General features: G+C 42.6%; 1 protein-coding gene across 2 annotated transcripts; it reads left to right on the forward strand.

Moving 5' to 3' along the window:
• On the forward strand, nucleotides 1-27,549 carry LOC131411238 (cytochrome P450 2U1). Of its 2 annotated transcripts, XM_058549879.1 has the most exons (6): nucleotides 1-394; nucleotides 11,172-11,807; nucleotides 14,157-14,318; nucleotides 15,488-15,655; nucleotides 22,942-23,150; nucleotides 27,305-27,549. In XM_058549879.1, exons 1-5 carry the CDS (start codon nucleotides 1-3, stop codon nucleotides 23,118-23,120), a joined length of 1,539 nt encoding a protein of 512 aa, XP_058405862.1. In that variant the 3' UTR covers nucleotides 23,121-23,150; nucleotides 27,305-27,549. The 2 variants fall into 2 exon arrangements, with proteins under 2 accessions (XP_058405862.1, XP_058405861.1); XM_058549878.1 differs by lacking the exon at nucleotides 27,305-27,549 and having other exon boundaries at nucleotides 22,942-25,237.
• The last annotated feature ends 249 nt before the right edge of the window (nucleotides 27,550-27,798 follow it).

The following is a 27,798-nucleotide window of genomic DNA, read 5'->3' on the forward strand; positions in this document are numbered from 1 at the left end:
ATGGGCCCCGCGGCGCTGCTGCTGCTCGGCCTGGCCGCGCTGCTCGCCTGGGGCTGGCGGCGGCGGCGGCGGCGGCGCGCGCGGGGGCTGCCGCCGGGGCCCGCGCCCTGGCCGGTGCTGGGCAACTTCGGCTTCGCGCTGCTGCCGCCCAGCCTGCGCCGGGGGAGCTGGCTGCACCGCCGCGCGGCCGGGGGCGCCGCCGCGCTGAGCCCGCCGCGCCTGCTGGCCGGCCTGGCGCGCGAGTACGGCCCCGTGTTCAGCTTCTCGCTCGGGCCGCACCTGGTCGTGGTCCTCAGCGACTTCCGCAGCGTGCGCCAGGCGCTCGTGCAGCAGGCCGCCGTCTTCAGCGACCGCCCGCGCGTGCCGCTCGTGTCCCTCGTCACCAAGGAGAAGGGTGAGCCGGGCCTGGGGCCGTGGGGCCCGCGCCCTGCCCCCCGCACCCGCCGCAGCCTGCGCCCCAGGGCCGGGGGCGGCTCCCCGCCGGGCCGCAGGACCCCGCGAGCTGCGGTGCATGGGCAGTGACGCGGACGCGGTCGGAAGGGGGGACCCCCGGGAGTCGAGGGGGCACAGGGGTGGCGGGGTCCCGTCTGTCGGGGGCCCTCGCCCGCCCGGAAGGCAGCCTCCCTCTCGGGCTGTGTCCCGGGGAGGCCGGGGGCCGAGTTAGGAGGAGGGAGGGATGTCCTTTTTCCCCTCTGAGCTCCGAGCGCACGACTGCAGGAAGACGCGTTCCCGTGAGATGGAGAGGCCCAGAAACAGGCCGGGAGCCCGTCGGCACACCGAGCGCCCCGGCCCAGCTCTGTGGCTCCGGCGCGGGGAGCCCGAGGGGGCGGCCTTTCGGGCTGGGACCGGGTCACTGCCGCGGGCCGGGGAGGGGGGTGTCGCCTTTGCTCTCTCCCGTACTCCGCTCATGGACCTGCGTTTTGCCCTTGGTGTATCAGCCTTGCGCTCGGCTTATCGGCTGGCACAGGTCCCGGACGTGTCCGTCGGAGTCACTCCTGCGCAGGCAGGCAGGTGTGAATTTACACGTCTTTCCCTCGGGACCGTCTCCGAGTGAGGGAGGGCCCTTGTGAACTGTCACGGCACAAGGACGTTCTTTCACTGCGCTTATCCAAACGGAGGCTACCTGACTTTGTCACCGTGGGCCTGGATGCGGGTCCTCACCATGAGGCTGACATGTAGGTGGACGGAGGAATTCCTCGTCCTGCCTGGCATGTGGTAGAAGCCCGATGAGTATTTATTAAGTAAATTCACTACTTCTGTCCCTGGAACGCAGCATAGAGATCCAGGCTCTTTAGAATCTGATTAAGCCAGAGTTTTGCGTCAGGATTTTAAGTGAATAGTAATAATGATCATAATATTCTAAATACCCCGCTGAAAAACCAGTGTCACAGTTCACAGATCACCCTCTCAGTGCTGCTGCCTCCACCTGGAATTCTCCCATCTCATGGCTGCCTGGAGAACTCCTGCCTGCTTTTCTTGTCTTTTCCCTCTTTTTTAAAATTGTGAGAATTCACCATCTTAACTATTTTTAAGTGTACAGTTCAGTGGCATTAACTCATTCAGATTGTTGTGAAACTATCACCACTATCTCCAGAATTCTTTTCATCTTGCAAAACTGAAACTCTGTACCCGTTAAACAAACATTGAAAACCCCATTCTCCTCTCCAGCCATTGGCAGCCACCATCCTACTTTGTTTCTGTGAATTGGACTGTTCTAGGTACTTCATGTAAGTGGATTCTACAGTATTTGTCATTTTGTGACTGACACATTTTACTTAGCATGTTTTAAGGTTCAGCCAGGTTGTAGCGTATGTAAGAATTGCCTTCCTTTTCAGGACTGAACAATATTCCATGTTTGTGTACTACACTGTGTTCATCCATTTGTCCTCTGATGGACACTTGGGTGCTTCCACCTTTTGGCTATTGTGAAAAATGCTGTTATGAACATGGTATGTATACAAATGTCTGCTCAAGTCTCTGCTTTCAATTCTTTTGGGTATATACCCAGAAGTGGAAAATAACAAGTGGTGGATTTTTTGAGTGACTGCCATACTGTTTTCCACAGTGGCTGCAGCGTTTACATTCCCGCCAGCAATGACAAGGGTTCCAACTTCTCCACATCCTCACCACCACTTGTTATTTTCTGTGTTTTCATACCTGCTTAAATGTCCCCTCTTGGAGAATGTGTTCCCTGACAAACCTCTCTACCCTCAGGTAGAGGTGAGCTGTCCTTTGTCTAAGATACCACTATTTGATCCCATCCCCTACCAGTCAGTCAACAAGTCTTGTCAGTTCCTGCTGCAGATAGGAGCTCTGCATCCCGCCGCTCCCCTCCATCTCTGTTGTTACTGCCCTGCGAGCCTTCTCTCCATCTCTATTGTTAGGGGCCTCCGCTGAGCCATCCACCCGCTTCTCTCCATCTCCATTGTTAGTGCCCTCATCTGAGCCATCCGCCTGCTTCTCTCCATCTCCATTGTTTGAGTCTTCATCCAAGCCACCACCATTTCTCAACTGATACTAAGAAGCCTCTTAATTACCTGCTTGCTCCTGCCCCACTCTTAATCTACACAACAGCCAAAGGGATCTCTTTAAAAAATCATGAATCAAACACTGTCACTCCCCAGCTGAAACCAATTGCCTCCATCTCCATACTTGACCTGCTATGCCCTGAAGACTCTGGCCCTGCCTGCCTTTCTGACTTTATCTCTTTCCACTCTCCCTTTTCTTGTGCATCTCAACCTGCTCTAGACACACTAAGCTGATTCCTGCCGAGCTTGTGACTTCCTCAGGCTACTGGGTTTGTCATCCGTGGGCCTGGAATAACCTTTTACTTGACTGACTCCTTGTCACCCCTCAGGCTGGTTGTCACCTTCCAGTCCTATTTTAGACACTGCCCAATACTACGACTTATTTTATCTCATTCCTATTTCACTCATTAAACACTTTGAAAGTATTTAGCCTATTACCAACTCCACCTACCCCTGGAATGTGAGCTCCGTGAGGGCAAATATTTTGTTCATCTTGTTAACCCCTGTATCCCGACTAATGGACACAGAGTAGATAATCAAGAAATGAAGGAATGTGTGTATACAAATACATTATTAAGTATTTATTACAAGATATTTTTAAAGAATTTTGCCACTAAAAACTAGCAGAGAAGGGAATGTTTCATAAACAGTAATGTGCATAGAGCGGCTGGAAACACTTAACACATTACCAAAAAGTTCTGGAATGGGGGAGGTTATTATATTTGAGTTTTTCAAATATCATGCTTAGACAAGTTAATGGTCTTTTTAAGCACATAACAATTGCAGTAAGCTAGACAGGCTTTGAAGATGTTCTACATTAGCTGTGCCCAATCATACTCATAAACCCATGTTGTTCTCTTCCTGAGCAGAAATAGAAGATAGAGTTACAAAGTCGGTAAAAGCTTCCAAGAGAGAGCTTTACTCTAAGTGTGGTCTATTTCTTCTAAAAGGTTTGTGCCCATCAGATTTGTATTATAAAATATTCCAAATATAAAGTTCAGAGAGCAATATAAACTCATTTATCCAACATTCAGATTTGCTTCAGATTCATAAACAATATATAGCTTTATTTGGTATGTTTTTTAAAAACTTACATATGTTGTATATTTAAAGTATCTATCTACTTCTAGCTTTTGTTGATTTATCCATTTCCCTGTTGATAGAAATTAGATCATTTCTAATTTTGAGAGATTGATATAGACTGGGAGCAAGAGTCAAAGCAAACTGCAAAGCCATAAAAATGGCAGGCAACGGGAACTTGAGGAAGCTTGAAAGTACAGCAGTGATCCACACTGACTACCTTGGAGGGGAACAAGATGCAAAATGAAATTAGGAAATGAAGATAGAAAATGAAAGTCCATCTGGGGAATTTGAAAATGAATGAGGAAAACAAGATAACTGAATCTTGTAGTAAATGCAGTAAAATAGATATTCATATCGTGAGGGCCTGAATTCCCACTAAGAGGAACATTCTGTGACCCTTAAAATGGAATCATATTATTCACACTCTTTAAAATTGTTTTTTCCCTTAAAATGCTGTGAATATATTTCCATATTATTAAACATTCTCCTGCAAAGTTCTTAAGAGCTGTGCAATATTCCTTTGTGAGAATGTCTTATAGTCAGTTTAGCCTCCCCCTTATTGGTTTGAGGTGGATTTTGTCTCAACTGTCCAGTTCCTGTTCCTGACAAGAGCACCCTCTTCTGAGGGACTCTTGGTCCCTACCACCCATTGGCGCCCATTAACTATGGCTGGAACGGGAGATGCCGTATCTTCACGGGAACTCCCCTCCCTGGCCACAGTGAGTAGTTGAGGGATAGACCCCTGACCAAAGGGGGAGGGATCAGAATATCTCACCTCTTTGTAACAGTGGTTAGTGTGGGCTGGGCACTGAAGTCAAGAATTCATAACTACAGGTCTATCCTCACGTGGTTTTGGGGTAAGAATTTATACTTGTGGCATAGTATGGAAACCTCAAGCCACAAAATAAACATAAGGTGTCCCAAATTGTTATCATTGTGGGATATCTAACTGAAGCATTTGAATCCTTCCGCAGTATCTTTCAGGTCGGACCTGGAGAACAGAGGGCTTTTCTCTCTGGGGGTGAAAATGGGAGTATACACATCTCAAGATAGCTCCCGATTTGTGGAGAAGCTGGTCTGCAGTGGGAAAGAATGAAGTCAGTCGGGTAGCAGGAAAGAGTTCTGCAGCATTTAGTCTTCCCTGAGGTGACACCTGGCCCTTCACGGTTTTTGGTTCCACAGCCTAATTAGCCTTTTTGCTAAACTTGCTTGAGGGTATATTTTTGTTATTCCCAGCCAAAAGAGTCCTGGTTTTTGCTCTGGAGCCATTTTTATTTTTCAGTGTTGTTATCCTCCTTGAGATGAAGTCTTTGTGTACATCCGTGTACACTTGGTGTACAACCATTGCTTTTCAGGGCTAAAAATGGAGAAGAGGTCAACAACTGCAGGATGTGACTGAACCTCTTCCAGACACTCACAAGCCCCAACGCCACTCTGACTCCACAACACGGGTGTTTTGTAAAGTTGGGAACCCCGAGGCTGTTAATTCTGTCCATGTCTCTCATCCCTGGCTTTCTCAGACACTGTCTCTTTGGTCACCTCTTCTGTCTTGCACCTTATTCCTATCAGCGCATCATCAAAAACCTCAATGCTTAAATATTAGCCTCTTCCAGGAAGGTTCCCTCCACTTCCTTGCCTTATCTACACCTGATTTCTTCCTGAATATAGTTTAGCCCTTCTTGAAACACCCTCTTTGACTTTGCTTAAGCTGTTTTTCTAAGAGGTACCTTCATACACATCCTTACTTACAAATGATGTATCAGCTCAGATGTCCTCTCTTCTGAGAAGTACTGCCTTCCCCAGCTGACATGGTGCTCCTTCCTCTGTCTACACTGCACCTTCAATACACCTCCAGCATACAATGTTCAATACAATACATCCCAACAATGCAACCTCAGTACAACCCAACTTACAGCATCCAATACAGTTCAGTCCAACCATGTAACTTCAGTACAGCCAAACATACAACAGTATATTAGGGTTGTTGGTTTACCCAGTTCCTCACAAGACTGTAAGCATCTTGAGAACAGGGACTTGTAAATCTCTGTGCCCTTAGTATCTGGCACATAGGAGACTCTAAATAAATACTGGAAAAATGAATAGAAGAAGGACATTTTGCTATATACAATATTTCTAAAATACAATAAAAGATGGTGAGTAGATGATACAGACTGAGGACCTAATAAAGGAAAAATAACTCTTTGAGAAATAGGACAGAGCAGAGATGTCATATGTGATATCTTAAACAATGGGACAGTAGTTAAAATCAGCCTCAAATCTTGAAGTCAGAGTGAGAGGCAGTATCTTTCCAAGAAAAGAGAAGGAGGCCCAACCACACTCAGCCTCTAATGCAGAAAAGACTTGGCCATGCTTAAAGACAGGAAGAGGAAGGAAGCTGCGGTTGCCTAGGAAACAGTTTACAGGGCATTATTAAACAAAGGGAGAGTTCTGGTTTTAGGAATGGTTAAGATATTTCTGTTCCTTCTTTGTCTTTGACAATCACATACCAAACCAGAAGGACTTCTAACAGAAGCACAGACTCCACCCATGATGAAGGTATCTATCATCTTGCACCACAACATATGAAGACAAAAGGCATAGGATTGGCAAATGACTTCATAGAGTGGAGGATGACCTCCTCTGAGTGTCTACAGAGGGGGATACCCATGGGATGTGAGACAGTTTACCCTGCAGAACCCAGAAAGGCTCAGGAATTGGAGATACCGGAGATCACAGAAGATGGGTGAGCCAGTGGGCTGAAAACAGCAGTTGGAAATGCATATAAAGTGTAGTTAGACCAGTTCCTTCTCACCATCCCCACCCTGCAGAAAAAAGAAAGTAGATGCTCTGGAGACCCTTGGGTTTTAGTGACCTCTTGGCCAGCCAGGGATGCAGAGTGAGCTGGGCAGGGGCAGAGAGAGATGGTCTTGTACCACAAAAGATGAAAAGTTGCCTCTAGATAAAGAAGGGACTCTTGAAGAGCTTCACTCTGAGTGAAAGTATGAATTAGACAAGGAACACTCAACAAACCTGGCCACAAAGCAAAACAAGGAAATTTGTCTTGGCCTGGACCCTAGCAGAGAAAATATTCTCCCCCCACCTCCAATCTCAGTTGCAACTACTCTGCCCTTTTAGTGCAAAAGCTGCCGTAGACTATATGTAAATAAATTACAGTGGCTCATTAACTGTCTGTGTTCTAGTCAAACTTTATTTATAGACCCTGACATTTGAATTTCATATGATTTTCACATACCATGAAAGATTCTTTTGATTTTTTTTTCAACTGTGTAAAAACTAGTCTTAGCTCTCTGGCTGTATAAAAAGAGGTGGCAGGCTAGATTTGGCCTGGGGGTGCAGTTTGCTGACCACTAAACTAGACTTGAAATAAACATGTTAAAATTTAAGGATGAGCGTTCCCCCTGTTTCTCTCAGTGCAAAAGAAAGCAAGAAAGGAAAGGAAAAAAACAATAGACACAGCAGGACAAGTAGAAAGTTCAAAATAATATTTTAGAAATAGATTAATAAATACATTAAATGTAAGTGGACTAAACTTACTGGTTAAAAGACAGATTGCCAGAAGGGACTTTTTAAAAAAATCCAAATATATGTTGTGTTAAAAGAGACATACCCTCTCCCCAAAAAAGATACATACACCAAACATAGGGTACATTAAAGTTCAAAGTAAAAGAAAGGAAAAAGTTATACCGAGAAAATACTTAAAAAAGAAAAGTTGATATGTTTCTGACAAAATATAGTTTACATCAGACTTCGTTGTTAAGAATAAGGAGAGCATTACGTGATGAGAGAAGGAGTCTTTTTTTTAAACCAGGAATATAGAATAATTCTAAATTTGAATATACCTAACAGTGTTATCTAGCATATATACGTACCTAACAACATAGATACAGACATAAATATCTATATAGCTGTGACAGTTATCTACATGTAGCAAAAACTTACAGAATTGCACAAAGAAATTGACAAATACACCATTATAGCAAAAAATTTTAACATAAGAATTTGAATCATTGAGAGATCAGGCAGGTAAAACTTTGGTAAGGATACGGAAGATATGATTCCAACAGTTATCAAGCTTTCTCTGTTGGACATATAGAGAACCCTATACCCAACAATTGCTTGGATAAAAATTCTTCTCAACTTTATTTGGAAATTTTATTAAAATTGATCACATACTAGGCTAAAAAGCAAGCCTCATCAATGTCAAAAATCAGTGTAAGACAAATTAACCTAGGTGGCAAAAGAGAATCAGTAGAAAAAATTTAAACTGTAATGAAAATACATGCAAACAATACTTGTGCAATGCAGTTAAGTGGTACCTAGAGGCAACTGTAGAGGCTTAACTTATTTATTAGGATAAAAGTCTGAAAATTAATATAGTTGACCAAGTTTATATATCCAAAAAAGAAAAAAAGAATAAACTCAAAGGAAAAGAAAGGAACATGATGTTATGATTTTAGACAAATTCTTCCAGAGAGAAAGAATATACTCTGGCTCATTTTAGGAGGCCAGTGTATCCAGACAAGTACATTATGAGGAAATTTATAGGCCATTTTCATTTATGAATATGAATTTTTTTAAAAACACTTAAATATTAGGAAACCACATCCATCAATGTTTTTTAAAAGCATAAAAACATCATAACCAAAGTAGGATTTATTCTTAGATTGCAAGCAAGTCCAATTATCACAAAGAAGGCAATTTTCAAATCTATAAATTAAATGCAGTTCCAATCCAAATCCCAAAGGCACTTTTTTTTTTAATAGAACTTGACAAGCTGATTAAAAGTTTTATAAAAGAGTAAAGAGCCAAGAATAATCAAAAACGGTTTTGAAAAAGAACAAGGTGGTGGTGGTGGGACTTCCCTACTAGATATTAAGACCTATTATAAAGTCAATTTTTATCTTTTTATAAAGTAACAGTAATTAAGACAAAGTGCTTTACACACAGTGATAAACAGACCAACATAGCAGTCTAGAAAACCCAAAAACTGACCTGGCTGTGTATAGAAGACGTACGCCAGAGGCAGCGCTGTAAAAGAGTAGGGAAAAGGAGGGGCTGTTCATAAGTGGTGCTTGAACAGGAGGTTACCTAAGTGGGGAAAATTGGATTCCTACCTCACAGTAGGTAGGAATACCTAACACAAATATAAATTCCAGGTAGATTATAGAGACTTAAATATGGAAAACCAAAATTTAAAAATTTTACAAGAAAATAGGGAATGTGTTTATGAACTCATGGTAGGAAAGCTTTCTAAAATAAGACATGCTGTACAAATCATGAAGAAAAAGATCGACAAATGCAACTATCTTTATATTTAAAACTTCTTTTATTAAATAATGGCATTAAAAAAGTGAAGAAACAATTCACATGACGGGAGAAGATACCTCTATGCATCTAGAATATATGAAAAAAAGAAAATTGCATTGCAAATAAGTGCAAATCACAGACCAGGAAACCTGGCCAATAACTGTCTGAAAAGCTGCTCCAGCCCACTGGTAACCATCATGTTGGCCCCACTCACGTAAGCAGAACAAGTTAAATGATGATCTTTATGTTACGCATAGACATTAAGCTTTGTTCTTATTATCTTTAAGCTAAATCAGGGTGTAGGGCCTTAAAGCAGTCTCTGAGGCATGTCCAGTCTCTGGGAAAACAGGAACATCAGTCATGAGGGAGGAAAAACAGAAGATTATCAGGAACTGAGACCAGACCTTGGAAGCCCACATGGAGACCAGATGTCTGAAGAAACCATGTTCCCAAAATAGTTTCGTGCATGCCTACACGTCCTCCCCCCATAACTGGCCTGTAGTCTTTGTCCTGGAAGATGGGCTCTGAAGATGTTAGTGCACCATCTTCTGTCTTTGCTGGCAGAAGTGAATAAACCCTCTCTGTCCCACTGACTTGCCTCCTGACGTTTTGGCGTCTTGCAGCAAGCAGAACGAGCCCAGCGCTTGGTACCCATCAGGGAAAAGCAATTAAAATCAGATGAGATACATTTCAGCCCCCTGATGGGAAAAATAAAACGGTGACAAGACCCAAACGATGGCAGCTTCTTCGTGGAACAAAGGAGATTGTTCATTTACTTGTGGTGGGTACACTTGTGGTCGACTCTCCTCTTTGAAGAGTAATTTGGCAATGTCTGGTCACAGTGAAGATGTGCACATTTTATGGTTCATCAATCCACTCTTAGCAGTGTCTTCAGAATTCTGAAGAGTGGGAAAGGTATGATAAATATGTTTTCTAAATTTAGAAATTTGCCTCCCATGCATCCATTCTCAGGGAACTACTAGGGGATGTACTTCAGCAAAATAAGGGAGTAACATAAGAAAGAGGAACATGTAGAATCCAAGGCATGGGTTCAACACAGCAGAGTCTAAGAAAATTCCTAACTGATGACAAACAGAAGTCACAAAACACCTGAACAGAAGGCCTAGAGAGCAACCACTGCAGATGTGAGCAGATGTGTGGAAGATTCCAGGGAGGACAATGGAACCGATAAATCACCTGATACATGTGACCCTGTGGATATTTATCTTGAGAGTTGGTTTATAGAGGTGTTAAGAATTGTGAGAAGACGTAACCACAAAGAAAGGTCTTTATTTCACCCTCAGCTGTGTTCTCAGCATCCCAGTGCCTGGCACGTTGTAGGCATTCAGAAATCTTTGTTAAATGGATGACGCATGTACTTGAAGGTGGCAGAAGTGAAGTTGACTAAAAGTGGGAAAGAAGGAGGAGAACTGGCTGAGACAATAAAGCACACCAGGGAAAATAAGAGGATGAAATGGGTGATAGGAGACAAGGAATATTTAAGGACAATTTGATGCAACATCTGGGAGCAATTCTGGTGGGTTTGAAGGTGTAAGATGTATAAGATATAAGTGAGATTCAAAAAAGATGTAGTTGTGGACGACCTTGAGTTCAGATGTTTATAAAGTAAGGCTGTTGCCAACAACAGACATCTCAGATTTCCTGCCAGTTATTCGGTTCCACACTTAGATGGCTGGTGTTCTAATCCACTTGGGCTATTGGCTTATTCAGCTAATATTTAACAAGCTTCTCCGTGGTACCCAGCACCATCCAGAAGCTGGGATTTTAATGGTGAGCACAATCAGATATTGTCCCTGCCCTGATGTGCAGTCTGTTACTATGCTTATCCTTCTGTTCAGGAGGTTTAGAATATGGATGTATCCAGCCTGAAATATTTTCTAAGCCTGGATTCACTCTTAGGAAAATGACTTTGAAATTTACACTAACTCTAGAAATTGAAACTCATTGCTTTTCATTTCACCAGGAGTTAGTATCTAAAATAATAAGCTTTATGGCCAATTTTCCTAGTCAAATTGGATATGATTTTTGTTATTAGAAACATATATTATCTTGATAACTAAATTTGGTAATCATTCTTCTTGGCTGGTGATCTTTATCTGCGTATGAACTTTGCACACGTTACTTGAGAAACACACACCCTTCACGGTAGGTCCTGCTCAGTGCTGTCAGTGTTGCTCTCTCTCACCTCCTCTTCTCGGTGTCCTTTCGCAGGGATCGTATTTGCACATTATGGTCCAGTCTGGAGACAGCAGAGGAAGTTCTCTCATTCAACTCTTCGTCACTTTGGCTTGGGAAAGCTTAGCTTGGAGCCCAAGATTATTGAGGAGTTCAGCTATGTGAAAGAGGAGATGCAGAAGCATGGAGAAGGCCCCTTCAGCCCCTTCCCCATTGTCAGCAAGGCCGTCTCCAACATCATCTGCTCCTTGTGCTTCGGCCGGCGCTTTGATTACAACAATAGTGAGTTTAAGAAAATGCTGGATCTTATGTCACGAGCATTAGAAATCTGTCTGAACACCCAGCTCCTCCTGGTCAACATATGCTCCTGGCTTTATTACCTTCCCTTTGGACCGTTTAAGGAATTAAGACAAATTGAAAAGGATATAACCACTTTCCTTAAAAAAATCATCAAAGACCATCGGGAGTCTCTGGATGTAGAGAACCCTCAGGACTTCATAGATGTGTACCTTCTCCACATGGAGGAGGAGAGGAAAAATAACAGCGAGGGTAGTTTTAATGAAGATTACTTACTTTATATCATCGGAGATCTCTTCTTTGCTGGGACTGATACCACAACTAACTCTTTGCTTTGGTGCCTTCTGTATATGTCACTGAACCCTGATGTGCAAGGTAATTAATAGATGTTTCCTTTGTTCATCGCAAAACCAGGTTATTTAAATCAGGATCAGCAACTTTAGTGATCCTGTGGTTCCTAACACTAAGCAATGTCTTCAGGCTGGAAAACAAAATGGAAATACTTGCATCTCATAGGGAGTTGTTAAGGTATTTACAGTGAAACTCCAAATTTCTAGACAGGACTAATGTCCTAACTTCCTCGCCCCTGTTTTAAATCTCTGCAGGTCGGGCCAGCCCTGTGGCTTAGTGGTTAAGTGCACGTGCTCTGCTACGGGCGGCCAGGGTTCGGATCCCGGGCACGCACCGACACACCGCTTCTCCGGCCATGCTGTGGCCGTGTCCCACATACAGCAACTAGAAGGATGTGCAACTATGACGTACAACTATCTGCTGGGGCTTTCGGGGGAAAAAAATTTAAAAAAAAAAAGATTAAATCTCTGCAGGTCTGATTCTGTGTAAAATCGATGATGAAGAAAGAACTTTAGACAAGAATAACATTTTAGAGCTGAAGGGAATCGTAATGACCATCTGAACCCATTCATCTTGTTTTGAAAACAGAGAACAGAGGCCCAGAGGAGTTATGTGACTTTCAAAAGATCACACAGCTATTTCCACCACATCAATACCAACAGGCAGTGAGTGTCAGTGGCAGTACATAGTGGAAGAATACAGAGGAAGATAGTGCATTCGTTTTCTATTCTTCCTATAACAACCACAAACTTAGTGACTTAAAACAACACAAATTTGTTATCTTACAGTTCTATAAATTAGAAGTCTGACATATGTCTCCCTGGGCCAAAATCAAGATGTTGCTAGGGCTGCATTCCTTTCTGGAGGCTCTAGAGGAGAATTCATTTTCTTGCCATTTCCAGCTTCCTTTGCTGATGGCCCCCTTCCTCCATCTTCAAAGCCAGCAATGTTGCATCTCTCTGACCATCTTCCCATAGTCACATCTCCTTGATTCTAAACTCAATGGGGAAAAGCTCTCCAAATTTAAAACCCGTGTAATTAGATTGGGCACACTCAGAAAATCCAGGATAATCTCCCCCATCTCAAAGTCCTTAATGTAATCACATTTGCAAAGTCCCTTTTGTCATGTAAGGTAGCATATTCACAGGTTCTGAGGGATTAGGGTGTGGACATCTTTGAGGGGCCATTTTCTGTATGCTATACATGGGATTGTGCTTCCCCGTAGTAGTAGTTAACTAGTGCTGAGTAACAAATTATCCCAAAATTTAGCAACTTAAGACAACAACCATTTATTATCTCACATTGTTCCTGAGGATCAAGAATCTAGGAGCAGCTTAGGCTGGATGGTCTGGCTTAAGATTTCTCATGAGGTTGTAGTCAAGATGTTGGCTGGGGCTGCAGTCATCTATAGACTTGACTGGAAGGATCCACTTCCAAGATGGCTCATCTACGTGACTGTCGGCTATAGGCCTCACCACTTGGACCTTTCCAAAGGGCTGCTTGACTTGGCAGCTGCCTTCCCCCAAAGTGAGTGACCTGAGAGAGGGAGCGGCAGGATGGGAGCCACAGTGTCTTATAACCTAAGCTCAGGACTGACATGCCATCACTTCTTCCTGATTCTGTTGGTCACATGGACCAACGTGGTACAGAGTGGGAGGGGACTGTGCAAAGATGTGAACACTGAGAGGCGGGGACCTTTGGGGTCCATGTTGGGCTACCACATGTTGTTGCTTATAAAAGCTTAGCGGGTCAGTCCAGTATTCACGTGAGAGAATGATCCACCATGCCCCCAAGTCCAGAGCGCCTTCTCCTTGCCCTCTATCTGAGCTGCTCTCCTCCCTCAGGCTCCTTGCCCTCCAGCTGGGCTGCTCTCCTCCCTCAGCTCCCTGCCCTCCAGCTGGGCTGCTCTCCTCCCTCAGCTCCCTGCCCTCCAGCTGGGCTGCTCTCCTCCCTCAGCTCCCTGCCCTCCATCGGGGCTGCCGTCCTCCCTCAGCTCCCTGCCCTCCATCGGGGCTGCCGTCCTCCCTCAGCTCCCTGCCCTCCATCGGGGCTGCCCTCCTCCCTCAGCTCCCTGCCCTCCATCGGGGCTTCCCTCCTCCCTCAGCTCCTTGCCCTCCATCTGGGCTGCTCTCCTCCCTCAGCTCCTTGCCCTCCATCTGGGCTGCTCTCCTCCCTCAGCCTCACAGGGTGGTGTGGGTCTCTTGCTGGCTGCCTCTACCGGCACATCTGACCAGTGCTTCCCTCCACTGAGGCTGAGTCAGGCCTCCTGCCTTCGTACCAGTGGTGTGTATGTGGTGATGGGACATGGGCATAGGAGGGCAATCTCAACTCTCCTGGCTGATCTCTGGCTGAGTCTTTCATTTTTGTGTATAGAAAAGGTTCACGAGGAAATTGAAAGGGTCATTGGTCCTGACCGAGCACCGTCCCTCACTGACAAGGCCCAGATGCCCTACACAGAAGCCACCATCATGGAGGTGCAGAGGCTGACTGCGGTGGTGCCGCTCTCCATTCCTCATATGACCTCGGAGACAACAGGCAAGTCCAGGGTCTTCCTCCTTAGAACGCCCCAGAGGGAAGCACAGCCCTTAATCCAGAGGAGCTGAGGGGAGGGTGTGGTGACCGCTGCCCAGCATGATCCTCTTGAGGGTTTAGCCTTGTGTCGTGGATAATCAAACATCCAGGGAACATTTTGGCCCCCAGTCATCCCTTCTCCAGCACTGGCATTCCAGCACTGCGTGTTTTGTAAATAGCTCTCCAGCCTTCAGAGCACACACACTTACACTGGTCAACCACGTATGCCACCATTTAAGGTGGCTGTACAGGCAGACAAAAATCTCTTCTCAGTCCTCTGTGTGGAGATCAGAAGAGCTAGTATAAATATGGAATTAAGGATTTTCACTGGGAATTATCCTACTTCAGTGTTTACAGTTCTGCAGCTGAAGCGTAAGTATTACAGAAGTAGAAGAGCCCACCTGACTGTAAGGGCACCTGTTTCAAACTCTCACCTACAGTGACATGTGTCCATCTGGTCATGTCCTTGACATACAGCCCCCCAGACTCTGTCAACATCCCTCAAAACAAGGAATTTACCTCCTATGCCGACAGCCCAGCATGTAATGAATGGGGTTTAATCTAGTTGTAGGACAGCTCTAGGAGGCAATCACTTATAAATGACATTGGATCACTTCACAGTGTCTTGGTGCAAATTAGAAACACTGTGTATGCAGTATCTTCTGGGCATTGTTTAAAGTGCATATTAACTAGTCAGCTGTAAGAGCCAGTACTGGCTTCCCTGTGCATCCCTTTACTTAGTCTGCCTTCCTCCTCATGTTATTATGTGGACATAAAAGACTCTAAACTATAAAGTTTTGTACAAGTTAGAAATTTGTAATTCTTTGGGAATGTTAACCTGCAATGCCCTGTGATTTCTGTTTTAGTGTTTTCTCTGTATTGTTTTTATGGTTTGATTTAATTCATTAACTCAACATCCGTCAAAGCCCCTCCTGTGCCCTGTCTCAGCCTGGGTCCTGGGATGGTGTGGAGAGGGTGCCAGTTGATCAGGTCTTGTCCCTGCCCTCAGGTACCTCAAAGTTTAGTCTCAGGAAATTAAGGTGCTACGTATGTGACTAGATATTTTTTCGATAGTGATATTTAGGGGGACTGTTGGTAAAAGCATGTTGCATGACACTGTGTTTTTGTTTCAGTGCTCCAAGGGTATACCATTCCTAAAGGCACAGTGGTCCTACCTAACTTGTGGTCAGTACACAGAGACCCAGCCATTTGGGAGAAACCCAATGAGTTCTATCCTAATCGATTTTTGGATGATCAAGGACAACTTATTAAAAAAGAAGCCTTTATTCCTTTTGGGATAGGTCAGTTAAACTTTTATTTTTTTAATGACATAAAAAAAAGAAGTAGAACTAAAAGTATCTTTTATTATTTCATGATATTGTTTTAAAATGTTTCTTTCTTGGTAAGATAATATAAGAGAAAATTTAGATAATGCATCTCCACTATGTTCATTTCAGGTTTTAAAAACAAAATGAAGGGTTAGGAGTGGGACTTCGCCTCCCGCGTGGGGCCTGCATTTCATGTGCAGCTTCAGCAACTCACCCCTGAATACTGGCTCTCTCCTGAGGCTGGACCAGCTGCCTTTACATCTAGGTACACTGGCTGAGTGCCACCAATTACACACATTAATGCAGTCAGCCAAGTCAGAGAAGCCTGTATTCCAGATGAAAATTCCCTAAGTCTGATGCGTCTGTTTGTGTAAAAGAATTGCAACATCTTAAAGGTTCAGGAGGAGAGTGATGTCAGCATCTTGGCAGAGTGAGTTGTTCCCTTTGTCTCTCCCCTCTAAATTACAACCAAACAGACATCATTGACCAATAGAGGATTCCCTACACAGCAAAAGGACGCCTAAGAGATCAAGGCAGCTATACCTCTGAAGGTGGGTTGGACTGGACCCCTGGGAAGCAGTGGAACTAGGGGAGCAGCCCCCAACCCCACTCCCAGCAGCAGTGATCCAGGGCGCCGATCCTCATGCAGTGGCCCATGTGACTGTTAGTGGAGGCGAGGGTAGCCCAGCCCTGTGTGCGTGAACAATCCCAGGGCAGCCCCGCCCTGCAACAGTCGGAGGAGCAGTGGCAGTGATGGCAGTGGCAGCCCAACCCACACCACTGTGAGCAGAGGGGGTAGGAACACCTGGCCCCCAGTGGCGGCACCCCGACACCAACTCCACCAGCAGTGGGAGTTGCATACGAGTCCCTGGTCCCCCAGCGGCAAGAGCGACACCCATGAACCCAGCACCCCTGGCAGTGGTGCATCCAGCATCCCCAGATAACTGGCGAACAGCAGTGCAGGTGATGCATGGGACAACAGCATCTGAGCCTGCAGGGAGCCAGTGGAGGAACATGAGACCCAGGCGACCAGAACCAAAGTAATCAAAACCATACCCAAATAAGAAAAAGTGATTACTACCACAAATGTGCCATCAGAGGATCAATTCATCAAACAGCATGAAGAACTACAGTAACATGGCAGAACAGAAGGAAAAGGACAACTCTCCAGAAACCAAACTTGACACAGAAGAAAGCAGTCTGAGAATTCAAAAGGGCTGTCATAAAGAAACTCAGTGAGTTACAAGAAAATTCGAAAGACAGTTCACTGAGCTCAGGAATAAAATTAATGAACTGAAGGACTACTTCACCAAAGAGATTGAAACAAACAAAAAAAACCCCAGAAATTCTAAACATGAAGAACACAATTAATGAGATAAAAAATAATGTAGAAAGCATTAAAATTAGAGCAGACATTATGGAGGAGAGAATTAGTGAGCTCGAAGATAGAAATCTAGAAATGATTCAGGTAAAGGAGGAGAGAGAACTAAGATTTTTTTTAAAATGAGGAAATTCTTTGAGAAATATCTGACTCACTTAGGAAAAGTAATATAAAGATTATAGGTATCCCAGAGGGAAAAGAGCAGGAGAAAGGAGCAGAGAGCTTATTCAAAGAAATAATAGCTGAGAACTTCCCAAACCTGGGGAAGGAACTGGACATGCAAGTACATGAAGATAATAGAACTCTTAATTACATCAATCCAAAAAGATCTTCTCCACGGCATGCAATATTAAAACTGTCAGAAGTCAGTGACAAAAAAAAAAATATTAAGGGCAGCAAAGCAGAAGAAAATAACCTACAAAGGAACCCACATCAGGCTTTCAGCAGATTTCTCAGCATAAACTTCACAGGCTAGGAGAGAATGGAATGATACATTCAAAATACTGAAAGACAAAAACTATCAGCCAAGAATACTGTTATCCAGTGAAATTATCATTCACATATGACAGAGAAATAAAAGCTTTCCCAAATAAACAAAAGCTGGGAGAGTTCATCGCCACTAGACCTGCCCTACAAGAAATATTGAAGGAGCTCTCCTACCTGAAACAAAAAGGCAAAGGTTTACAAAGATTTGAGCAAGGAGATAAATAGACAGACAAAATAAGAATATTGCAGCTTTATATAAGAATAGGTTAGCAAACAATTATAAAGGATAAAAAGAAAGAAAGCATCAAAAATAACTATAAACACTTCAATTTGGTCACAAACTCACAACAGCAATAAGAATAATTTGTGACAACAAAAATATACAAGGGGAAGAGGAAAGGGATGGAACCTGCATAGGCTAATGGAGATAAGAGGCTATCAGAAAAAGGACTATCTCATCTATGAGATCTTTTATACAAACCTCCTGGTAATCACAAAATAAAACAGAGCAGAGTCACAAATCATAAATAGAAAGAAAACCACCAAACTGAAATGGCAGACAGAAATACAATAAAAAAAGAAACAATGTAAATATAGAACAATGAGAAAACAAGAGATAAAATAGCAGTATTAAACCCTCATTTAATGCTATAGCATATTGCTATAGCAATAATCACTCTAAATGTAAATGGATTGAATTCACCAATCAAAAGACACAGAGTGGCTGGATGGATTAAAAACCAAGACCCAACAATATGCTCCCTCCAGGAAACACATCTCAGCTCTAAAGACAAATATAGGCTTAGAGTGAAGGGATAGAATATGATTCACCAAGCAAATAGCAAGCAAAAGAAAGCGGGTGTAGCCATACTTATATCAGCAAATGCAGACTTCAAGATAAAAAAGATAAAGAGAGACAAGGATGGGATTTATATAACGATAAAAGGAACATTCCACCAAGAGAACATAACATTTATTAATATATATGCACCTAATACAGGAGAACCAAAATATGTAAAGCAACTATTAACAGACCTAAAGGGAGAAATTGACAACAACACAATAACAGTAGGGGACCTTAACACCCCACTGACATCAATGCACAGATCATCCAGACAGAAAGTCAACAAGGAAACAATGACCTTAAATGAAACACTAGACCAGATGGACTTAATAGATATATTTAGAACATTTCATCCAAAAATAGCAGAATACATATTCTCCTCAAGTGCTCATGGAACATTCTCAAAGATAGACCATATGTTGGTAAATAAGGTAAGCCTCAATAAATTTAAGAAGATTGAAATCCTATCAAGCATCTTTTCTGACCACAATGCTATGAAATTACAAATCAACTACAAGAAAAAAGCTGGGAAAGTGACAAATATGTGGAGACTAAACAACATGCTACTGAACAACTATTGGATCAATGAAGAAATCAAAAAGTACCTGGAGACAGATGAAAATGAAAAGACAACATACCAAAACCTATGGGATGCAGCAAAAATGGTACTAAGAGGGAAGTTTATAGCAATATAGGCCCAACCTAAGAAACAAGAAAAATCTCAATCTAACACTATACCTAAAAGCACTATAAAAAGAAGAACAAAGCCCAAAGTCAGTAGAAGGAAAAAAATAATAAAAATCAGAACAGAAATAAATGAAATAGAGACTAAGAAAACAATAGAAAGGATCAATGAAACTAAGAGCTGGTTCTTTGAAAAGATAAATAAATTTGACAAACCATTAGCCAGACTCACTAAGAAAAAAAAAAAGAAGGCTCAAATAAATAAAATCAGAAATTAAAGAGGAGAAATTACAATGGACACCATGGAAATACAAAGGATTATAAGAAAATACTAGGAAAAGCTATACACCAACAAAGTTGATGACCTAGAAGAAATGGGTAAATTCTTAGAATCATGTAACCTCCCAAAACTGAATCAAAAAGAAATAGAGAATCTGAATAGACCAATCACAAGTAAAGAGATTGAAACAGTAATCAAAAACCTCCCAAAAAACAAAAGTCCAGGATCACACAGCTTCTCCGGTGAATTCTACCAAACGTTCAAAGAAAATTTAATTCTTATCCTTCTCAAATTATTCCAAAAGTTGAAGAGGATGGGATGCTTCCTAACTCACTTTATGAGGCTGACATTACCCTGCTACCAAAACGAGACAAGGACCACACAAAAAGGGAAAACTACAGGTCAACATTGCTGATGAACATAGATGCCAAAATCCTCAACAAAATATTAGCAAATTGAATACAACAATATGTTAAAAGGATCATACACCATGGTAAAGTGGGATTTATTTCAGGGATGCAGGTATGGTTCAACATCCTCATATCAATCAATGTGATATACCACATTAAAAAAAATGAAGAATAAAAATCACATGATCATTTCAATAGATGCAGAGAAAGCATTTGACAAGATCTAACATCCATTTATGATAAAAACTCTCAATAAAATAGGTATGGAAGGAAAGTACCTCAACATAATAAAGCCCACATATGACAAACCCACAGGCAACATCATATTTAATGGTGAAAAACTGAAAGCCATTCCTCTGAGAACAGGAACAAGACAAGGGTGCCCACACTTGCCACTCTTATTCAACATAGTACTGGAAGTTCTAGCCAGAGCAATTAGGCAAGACAAAGAAATAAAAGGGATCCAAATTGGAAAGGAAGAAGTAAAACTCTCACTGTTTGCATATGACATGATTCTATATACAAAGAACCTAAAGAATCCACAATAAAACTATTAGAAATAATCAACAACTATAGCAAAGTTGCAAGGTACAAAGTCAACATACAAAAATCTGTTGCATTTCTATACACTAATAACAAAGTAGCAGAAAGAGAAGTCAAGAATAAAATGCCATTTACAATTGCAACCAAAAGAATAAAATACCTAGGAATAAACTTAACCAAGGAGGTGAAAGACCTATACACAGAAAACGAACATTATTGAAAGAAATCGAAGAAGACATACAGAAATGTAAAGATATTCCATGCTGATGGATTGGAAGAATAAACATAGTTAAAATGTCCATATTACCTAAAGCAATCTACAGATTCAATGCAATCCCAATCAGAATCCCAGTCACATTCTTCATGGAGATAGAACAAAGAATCCTAAAATTTATATAGAATGACAAAAGACCCCGAATAGTCAAAGCAATCATGAGGAAAAAGAACAAAGCTGGAGGTATCACACTCCCTGACCTCAAAATATACTACAAAGCTAATAATTAAAACAGCATGGTAGTGGTACAAAAACAGAAACACAGATCAATGGAACAGAATTGAAAGCCCAGAAATAAAACCACACATCTATGGACAGCTAGTCTTTGACAAAGAGCCAAGACCATACAATGGAAAAAGGAAAGTCTCTTCAATAAATAGTGCTGGGAAAACGGGACAGCCACATGCAAAAGAATGAAAGTAGACCATTATCTTACACCATACACAAAAATTGACTCAAAATGGATTAAAGACTCGAATGTAAGATGTGAAACTATAAAACTCTCAGAAGAAAATATAGACAGTACACTCTTTGACATCGATCTTAGCAGCATCTTTTTGAATACCATGTCTGCTCAGGCAAGGGAAACAAAAGAAAAAAATAAGTGGGACTCTATCAGACTAGAAAACTTCTGCAAGGTGAAGGAAACCAATGAAACAACAAGACAACCCACTAACTGGGAGAAAATATTTGCAAATCATATATCCAACAAGGGTTAATTTCCAAAATATATAAAGAACTCAACTCAACAACAAAAAAATGAACAACCCCTTCAAAAAATGGGAAAAACAGACATTTTTCCAAAGAAGACATATATATGGCCAACAAGCACATGAAAAGATGTTCAACATCACTAATTATTAGGGAAATGCAAATTGAAACTATAATGAGATATCACCTCACACCTGTCAGAATGACTACAATTAACAACACAGGAAATAACAAATGTTGGCGAGGATGTAGAGAAAATCAAACCCTAATACAGTGCTGGTGGGAATGCAAACTGGTGCAGCCACTATGGAAAACACTATAGAGATTTCTCAAAAAATTAAAAATAGAACTACCATACAACCCAGCTATCCCACTATTGGGTATTTATCCAAAGAACAGGAGATCAACAATTCAAAGAGATTTATGCACCCCTTTGTTCATTGCAGCATTATGCACAATAGCCAAGTTGTAGAAGCAACCAAAGTGCCTATCAATGGATGAATAGATAAAGAAGATGTATATATATATACAATGGAATACTACTCAGCCGTAAAAAAAACAAAACAAAACAAAACATAATTTTGCCATTTGCGACAATATGGATAGACCTTGAGGGTATTATGCTAAGCAAAATAAGTCAGAGAAAGACAAATATCGTATGATTTCACTCATATGTGAAAGATAAATACATGGATAAGGAGAACAGACTAGTGGTTACCAGAGGGCTGGGGGGGATAAAGTGGCATATACGTACAGTGATGGATAAAAGCCAGACTATTGGTGGTAAATACGATGCAGTCTACACAGAAACTGAAATATAATAAGGTACACCTGGAATTTATGCAATGTTATAAGCCAATATGACCTCAATAAAAAAAAATGAAAGGAACTGATTTTAAATCCTTAAATATGAGTAGAAATCTCCCTTTCTGAGCTGCCCAGGTAACTGTTGGAGTTAAGAGCAGCTTCTGACCTTCTGCTGGGCTGTTGGGTGAGAGGGTGGGTTCTCTAATCTCACCAGTCCCTCTTTTAGATTCCGAGATTAGGACATGTAGGATTCTTTCTATAGAAAAGGAACGCTCCATGGGCTGGCCCGGTGGCACAGTGGTTAAGTTCTCACACTCCGCTTTGGTGGCCTGGGGTTCACGGGTTCAGATCTCAGGCACGGACCTACACACTGCTCGTCAAGCCATGCTGAGGCGGCATCCCACATACAAAATAGAGGAAGACTGACACAGATGTTAGCTCAGGGACAATCTTCCTCACCAAAAAAATAAAAAATAAAAATAAATAATGACTTTAAAAGAAAAACAGAAAGGAATGCTCCAAAGATTCTCATCTGACTTATTTTCTCCCTAACCTTCCAGGTAAGAGCAAGGAAAGAGAGCAGTAGGTATGGAGAGACAATGAGTCTGTCTCCAGTTCCTGTCTAGGAGGAGGATAGATTTTTATGAGTAGGACTTAAGTTTTGAACTTGGTATGTAAAAATTCTGATCAGAATATACTGTAGGAGGTCATGTGGTATATGTAGCAATTTTACTTTAAAACTATATTTGAAACAGTTTAGATATTTCATATAAATTTGTCCTTTTTGACATAGGAAAAGGAATGGTATTATAATCCTTTTTTTCTGATCTCATTTTTAGGGAAGCGGGTGTGTATGGGAGAGCAACTGGCCAAGATGGAATTATTCCTCATGTTTGTGAGCCTAATCCAGAGTTTCAAGTTCGCTTTACCTAAGGATTCTCAGAAGCCCATCCTGACTGGAAGATACGGTCTCACGTTAGCCCCACATCCATTTGATATAATCATTTCTAAGAGATAAAGAACATCTCCAAGAGATGGTAAACAGAAGGTGAATGCATGTCCTTCTAAACAGCTTCTTCCTTCTGCAGTTGACAGCGGATCCGGGTTAGGCTCAGATTAGAGAGAGATGGGAAAGAGGGTGGAGTGTGCGGGAGCTTTCATCTTGGAGGATTCCTCAGAGGATGCCTCAGCCACCACAGCATGTCTGTGACTTAGGGGGTGGGACCAGTGGGACCAAAGTACTGGACTGAGGAGCAGGGGATCTGGAGTTTGTTCCCAGTGGCCTGCCCCAGTGGGCATTTCTTCTCATTTCAGTGCCTCAGTCATTCCATGTGTGAAACAAGGGTAACACACCTTGCCCTCTGTGTCTCAGCACTAATGAAGTCCAATGCCACACATCCTTTCTGACTTCCCCGAAACACCGTCAAGTTCTGGAGAACAAATTCAGGAGTAGAAGGAAGACCTATCTGTTCATACCCATGACAGCATGCAAGTGGTGTTCAGACTTGAATGCGTGGTCAGAGAAGGATGCGGTTTAGGTTATACGGAGTTAGAGCTTTTCTTGGCACAGATCCTATGTCGGTTTGGGGGCTTGTTTTGTTATTGTTATCTGTTTGTTTATGATTTTCGTTTTTGCTTTTTGTAGACATGGGATGAAGTGAACCCTTGTTCAGTGTGTTGAGGAAAGATTATTGTCTGAATTTACATGTCCACCTTCCATTTCAAATACACAAACAGTGAGCCTGCTAAAGAAGTGGCTTCAGGGCACAATTCCTTTCTGCCGAGTTTACTTGCAAAGATGAAGCTCTGGCTTTCGACTTGAGCCCTGAATAGTGAGCGTGGGAATTTTGATACTGGGATTCATCAGGAAAGGATTCAGACTGTACTGAACCTTCCTTTCCCATTCTGCCTGCCACCAGGCCCAAGGTATCTCATCCTTGAATGCTCTCAAAGACAAGAAGGCATTCTTATTCTAATTAAGAGAATTGAATTCCTTCTTAATAAAGAAGGTCCCTCTAAAAGCGCAGTTCTCAAAAAGGTAATGACTTCTTTCAGGGGGTGTTTGGAAATGTCTGGGTGTGTTTTTGGTTATCACAATGATGGGCGTGCTACTGGCCTTCTGCTGCCATGAGGCCAGGTTGCTAAATGTCTGAGCAGTCCTATACCATGAAGAATTGTCCTGCCCTGAAAACTGATGTTTCGCCCAAGGAGAACATGGTCCAAAAATGACCAGCCCTTCCTTTATTGCCCCAACGTGCTCCTTAGATGTGTAATCATGATTGTCACACGAGCAACTTGACTTCTGAGCCTCGCCTCCTGCTGGCACCAGACTTAGCACTTTACTTGTATGCTGACCTAGTTCTTAGAGAAGCTCTGTCCCGAGGATGCCGTGTGGTAGCTGAGGAAGCTGAGGCTTAGAGGAGTGAAGCCACACAGTTGAAAGGTACCATTGTTCGTTCACACCCACCCATCTTTGTGCCTGGAGAGTTCTTTCTGGTCCATTTCTCTGTACTGCCACCACTTGATCCCACGGCAGTCTACCCTCTGCATTTTCAGTATAGATAAAGGACATACAAGCTAATCTTCAGGTGCCTTGAGGATTTCTGTTAATTAAAAAAGAAAAACTAATAAACGAAATGCCTAAGCACCGTGAGTGAGTAGAGAGGTTGCTGTCTAGATTTCGGATGAGATGATGTGTGGATCGCACTGCTCCTGGAGCAGGACAGTTTGTTCCTGATCTGGAATTTCATATGCTTTTGAATTGCACTAATAACTTTGCATTAGCGAGTTTATGACTCCTTCATTTATACATGCATTTTCAGCATTACTACCAGTTTGTAGCCTACTTGAGAAGAAAACTGTTCCGTGAGATTATGTTGAAATCAGATGTTTATTAAACTCTTAAACAAGCCTTAAACTGTAGCACCTTAAAAACATCTTCATATGGTAAATCACTGAAAGAGCTGTTAACGCATTTGTCGCACATGTTGCTATTTTACGATTTTGTACTTCATGATTTATTTGAAATGTAAAAATAATAGTACTTTGTTTTAGAAGTCTACCTAATATCTAATTTTTAGTCTTCCTCATTAGCATAATTTTTGATGCTTTTATTAAACTTTTTATTTTAACTGAGATAGTGTTATGTCTGGTTTTTTGTTTTATTTTAATTGCTGAACAGAATTCTGTTTTACCAGATGTCAGGTTAGGAAATGGAAGAGGGAACAGACCTCCACAAAGAGAGGGATGGCCACGGTGCAGTATAAGCACAGTCTTTAGACAGAAGAGTGATTCCTTTTAAACACGCTCGCAGAGCACAGTCACTCGCAGGACGGCCTCACAGCCCAGGGCTCTTACTTCCCCGTCAAAGTCCAGAATTGCCTGTAGGCAGGAGGAATCACACAAGCTCACTGTGGCAAAGTGTTGAGAGCTTGTCTCCGTTACACTTCTCAGCTCAGGAAGAAGAGTTTTTTAAATACCTGAACCTATGGACTTTACCTACAGATGAGCCCCTGCCTCCTTTTCCCGGCCCACTCTTCCTCCTGCAGGTCACAGCTCAGAGGTCACCTCCTCAGGGCGGCCTTTCCCGAGAACTCCCTGCTATGGACTGAACATTTGTGTCCCCCTCGAATTCATTTATTGAAACCTAGTCCCCAGTGTGATGGTATTTGGAGGCGGGACCTTTGGGAGGTGATCATGTCATGGGAGTGGAGCCCCATGAATGGGAGTAGGGCCCTTAGAAAAGAGACCCCAGAGAGCTCCCTCACCCCTCCTGCCATGTGAGAATGCAACGTGAAGACAGCCCCCCATGAACCGAGAAGTAGGCTCTCGTCAGACACTCAATCTGCCGGCACCTTGATTTCAGACTTCCAGCCTCCAGGACTGTGAGAAGTCAATTTCTGTTATTTAAAATGGCCAGTCTGTGGTATTTTTGTTACAGCAGCCTGAAAGGGCTGAGACACTCCTTAATCCCGTCATCCAGCTGATTTCCTCCAGAGCCCTCCTCACTTTCTACATTACCTGTTTATTTAAACCCTCAGTTTCCACCACCTCCTCCACCTCTGGCCAGAGGCGCCCAGTGATGCACAAGTTTTTAATTTTGATGAAGTCCAATTTGTCTAATTTTTTTAGTCTAAAATTATGATAGGCTAGGGTTTATAAGTTACAGAATTTTAGAGCTAAAAGGAAGTGTACAGATGATGTAATTTAGTCTAACAGATGAGGAGATGGAGGGATCAGAAGTGAAATGACCAGCCCAAGGGCTCGTGGACCCAGAACTAGAACCTACATGTTCTGACACCTGGTCCGATTCACCATATGGACAAAGGAAATTGGGAACAAATGCCAAATTTTAAGGACCTACCTAAAATCAAAGGTAGGATTCCTACTTCCTATTGTTTCCAGCACCTAAGCTAAATGGTATTGTTTTCAAGTATTCACCTATTTTAAGCTACTCATTAAGAACTATGTTCAATGGCTAGTATATACCAAGCTCTGTTAAAAACTTTAAGATGAAGAATTTGGCCTAAATGAAAAGCTACGCTTGTAGTTCCTTCCCTGTACACTTTTAATAAAAGTAAAAAAAAAAAAAAAAGCCTAAGGAAAATTCTTTAAAAATAAAAAGTGCTACCACCATCAGATTTTAAGCACTCTATAAACCGTGTTTTGAAAAGCTCTTTGCTGCTTGATTGCGGAAGAATAAAGATCTTCGCATTAAAAATCTTAAAAGTAAGAGTTACATCGGAAGTTAAAGATATTTTCTCTGGGGCCTGGGATCGGTTGAATACCCTTTAGCTGTGTGAGTGGTACATTCTCTCTGCTCTGTGAGTGAGAAATGTAATTGTATGAAAAACAATGAGGCCTTGCTCCTTCCAGGTAATACAAACAGAAACTCCTAGGGAGGAGAGCTCAGGCAGGTGGGTGAGTGCTGCTGCCTCAGGTGTGTGGAGCTGGGCAGAAGACAGTGGGATAATGAGGACTGGACCAGGAGCGACGCACACTTCAGTCCCAAGTCCTGCCCCTGCCAGCAACTGGCCAGATGACCTCTCTGGGCCTCAGTTGCCTCATCTGTCAAAGATTTGGAGAGATGCTCTCCCAGGTCTCTGCATAGCTTTCCTATTCCACCGTTACAGCCTCCCACATTGAGCATCTGGGTTGTGTCCATGAACTAATAACCTAATATCCCCCTTGTCCCCTCTGCAGCTCCCAGGTGGAGGGAGTTGAGACATCACTGGACATCTGTCTCCTCCCTGCTTTTCTGCTCCTCGTCTACAGTGGCATATCCAGGAGTAAATACAGATGGGGGAAGGAGGACTGAACTGGAAAACGGCACCTGGAGCAAAGCCCTGGTTCTGCAACCCCCTTCTCTGTGTAACCTTTGGCAAGCACTCAACTTCTTTGGGCCTTGATATCCCCTGCTATCACAGAATAAAATTCAACTAGGTCAGTGGTTCAACTCTGGCCGTATTTTATTTTATTTATTTATTTATTTTTTGTGAGGAAGATCAGCCCTGAGCTAACATCCATGCTAATCCTCCTCTTTTTGCTGAGGAAGACCGGCCCTGAGCTAACATCTATTGCCAATCCTCCTCCTTTTTGCCCCAAAGCCCCAGTAGATAGTTGTATGTCATAGTTGCACATCCTTCTAGTTGCTGTATGTGGGACGTGGCCTCAGCATGGCCGGAGAAGCGGTGCGT

Source organism: Diceros bicornis, chromosome 11 (genome assembly GCF_020826845.1).
Source record: "Diceros bicornis minor isolate mBicDic1 chromosome 11, mDicBic1.mat.cur, whole genome shotgun sequence".
In the NCBI taxonomy this organism is placed as follows: Eukaryota; Metazoa; Chordata; class Mammalia; order Perissodactyla; family Rhinocerotidae; genus Diceros; species Diceros bicornis.

Coding starts and splice junctions, on each gene's coding strand:
- LOC131411238 (XM_058549879.1), top strand. CDS start 1: ATGGGCCCCGCGGCGCTGCTGCTGCTCGGCCTGGCCGCGCTGCTCGCC. Junction 395..11,171: donor CCTCGTCACCAAGGAGAAGG/GTGAGCCGGGCC, acceptor GTCCTTTCGCAG/GGATCGTATTTGCACATTAT. Junction 14,319..15,487: donor TATGACCTCGGAGACAACAG/GCAAGTCCAGGG, acceptor TTTTTGTTTCAG/TGCTCCAAGGGTATACCATT.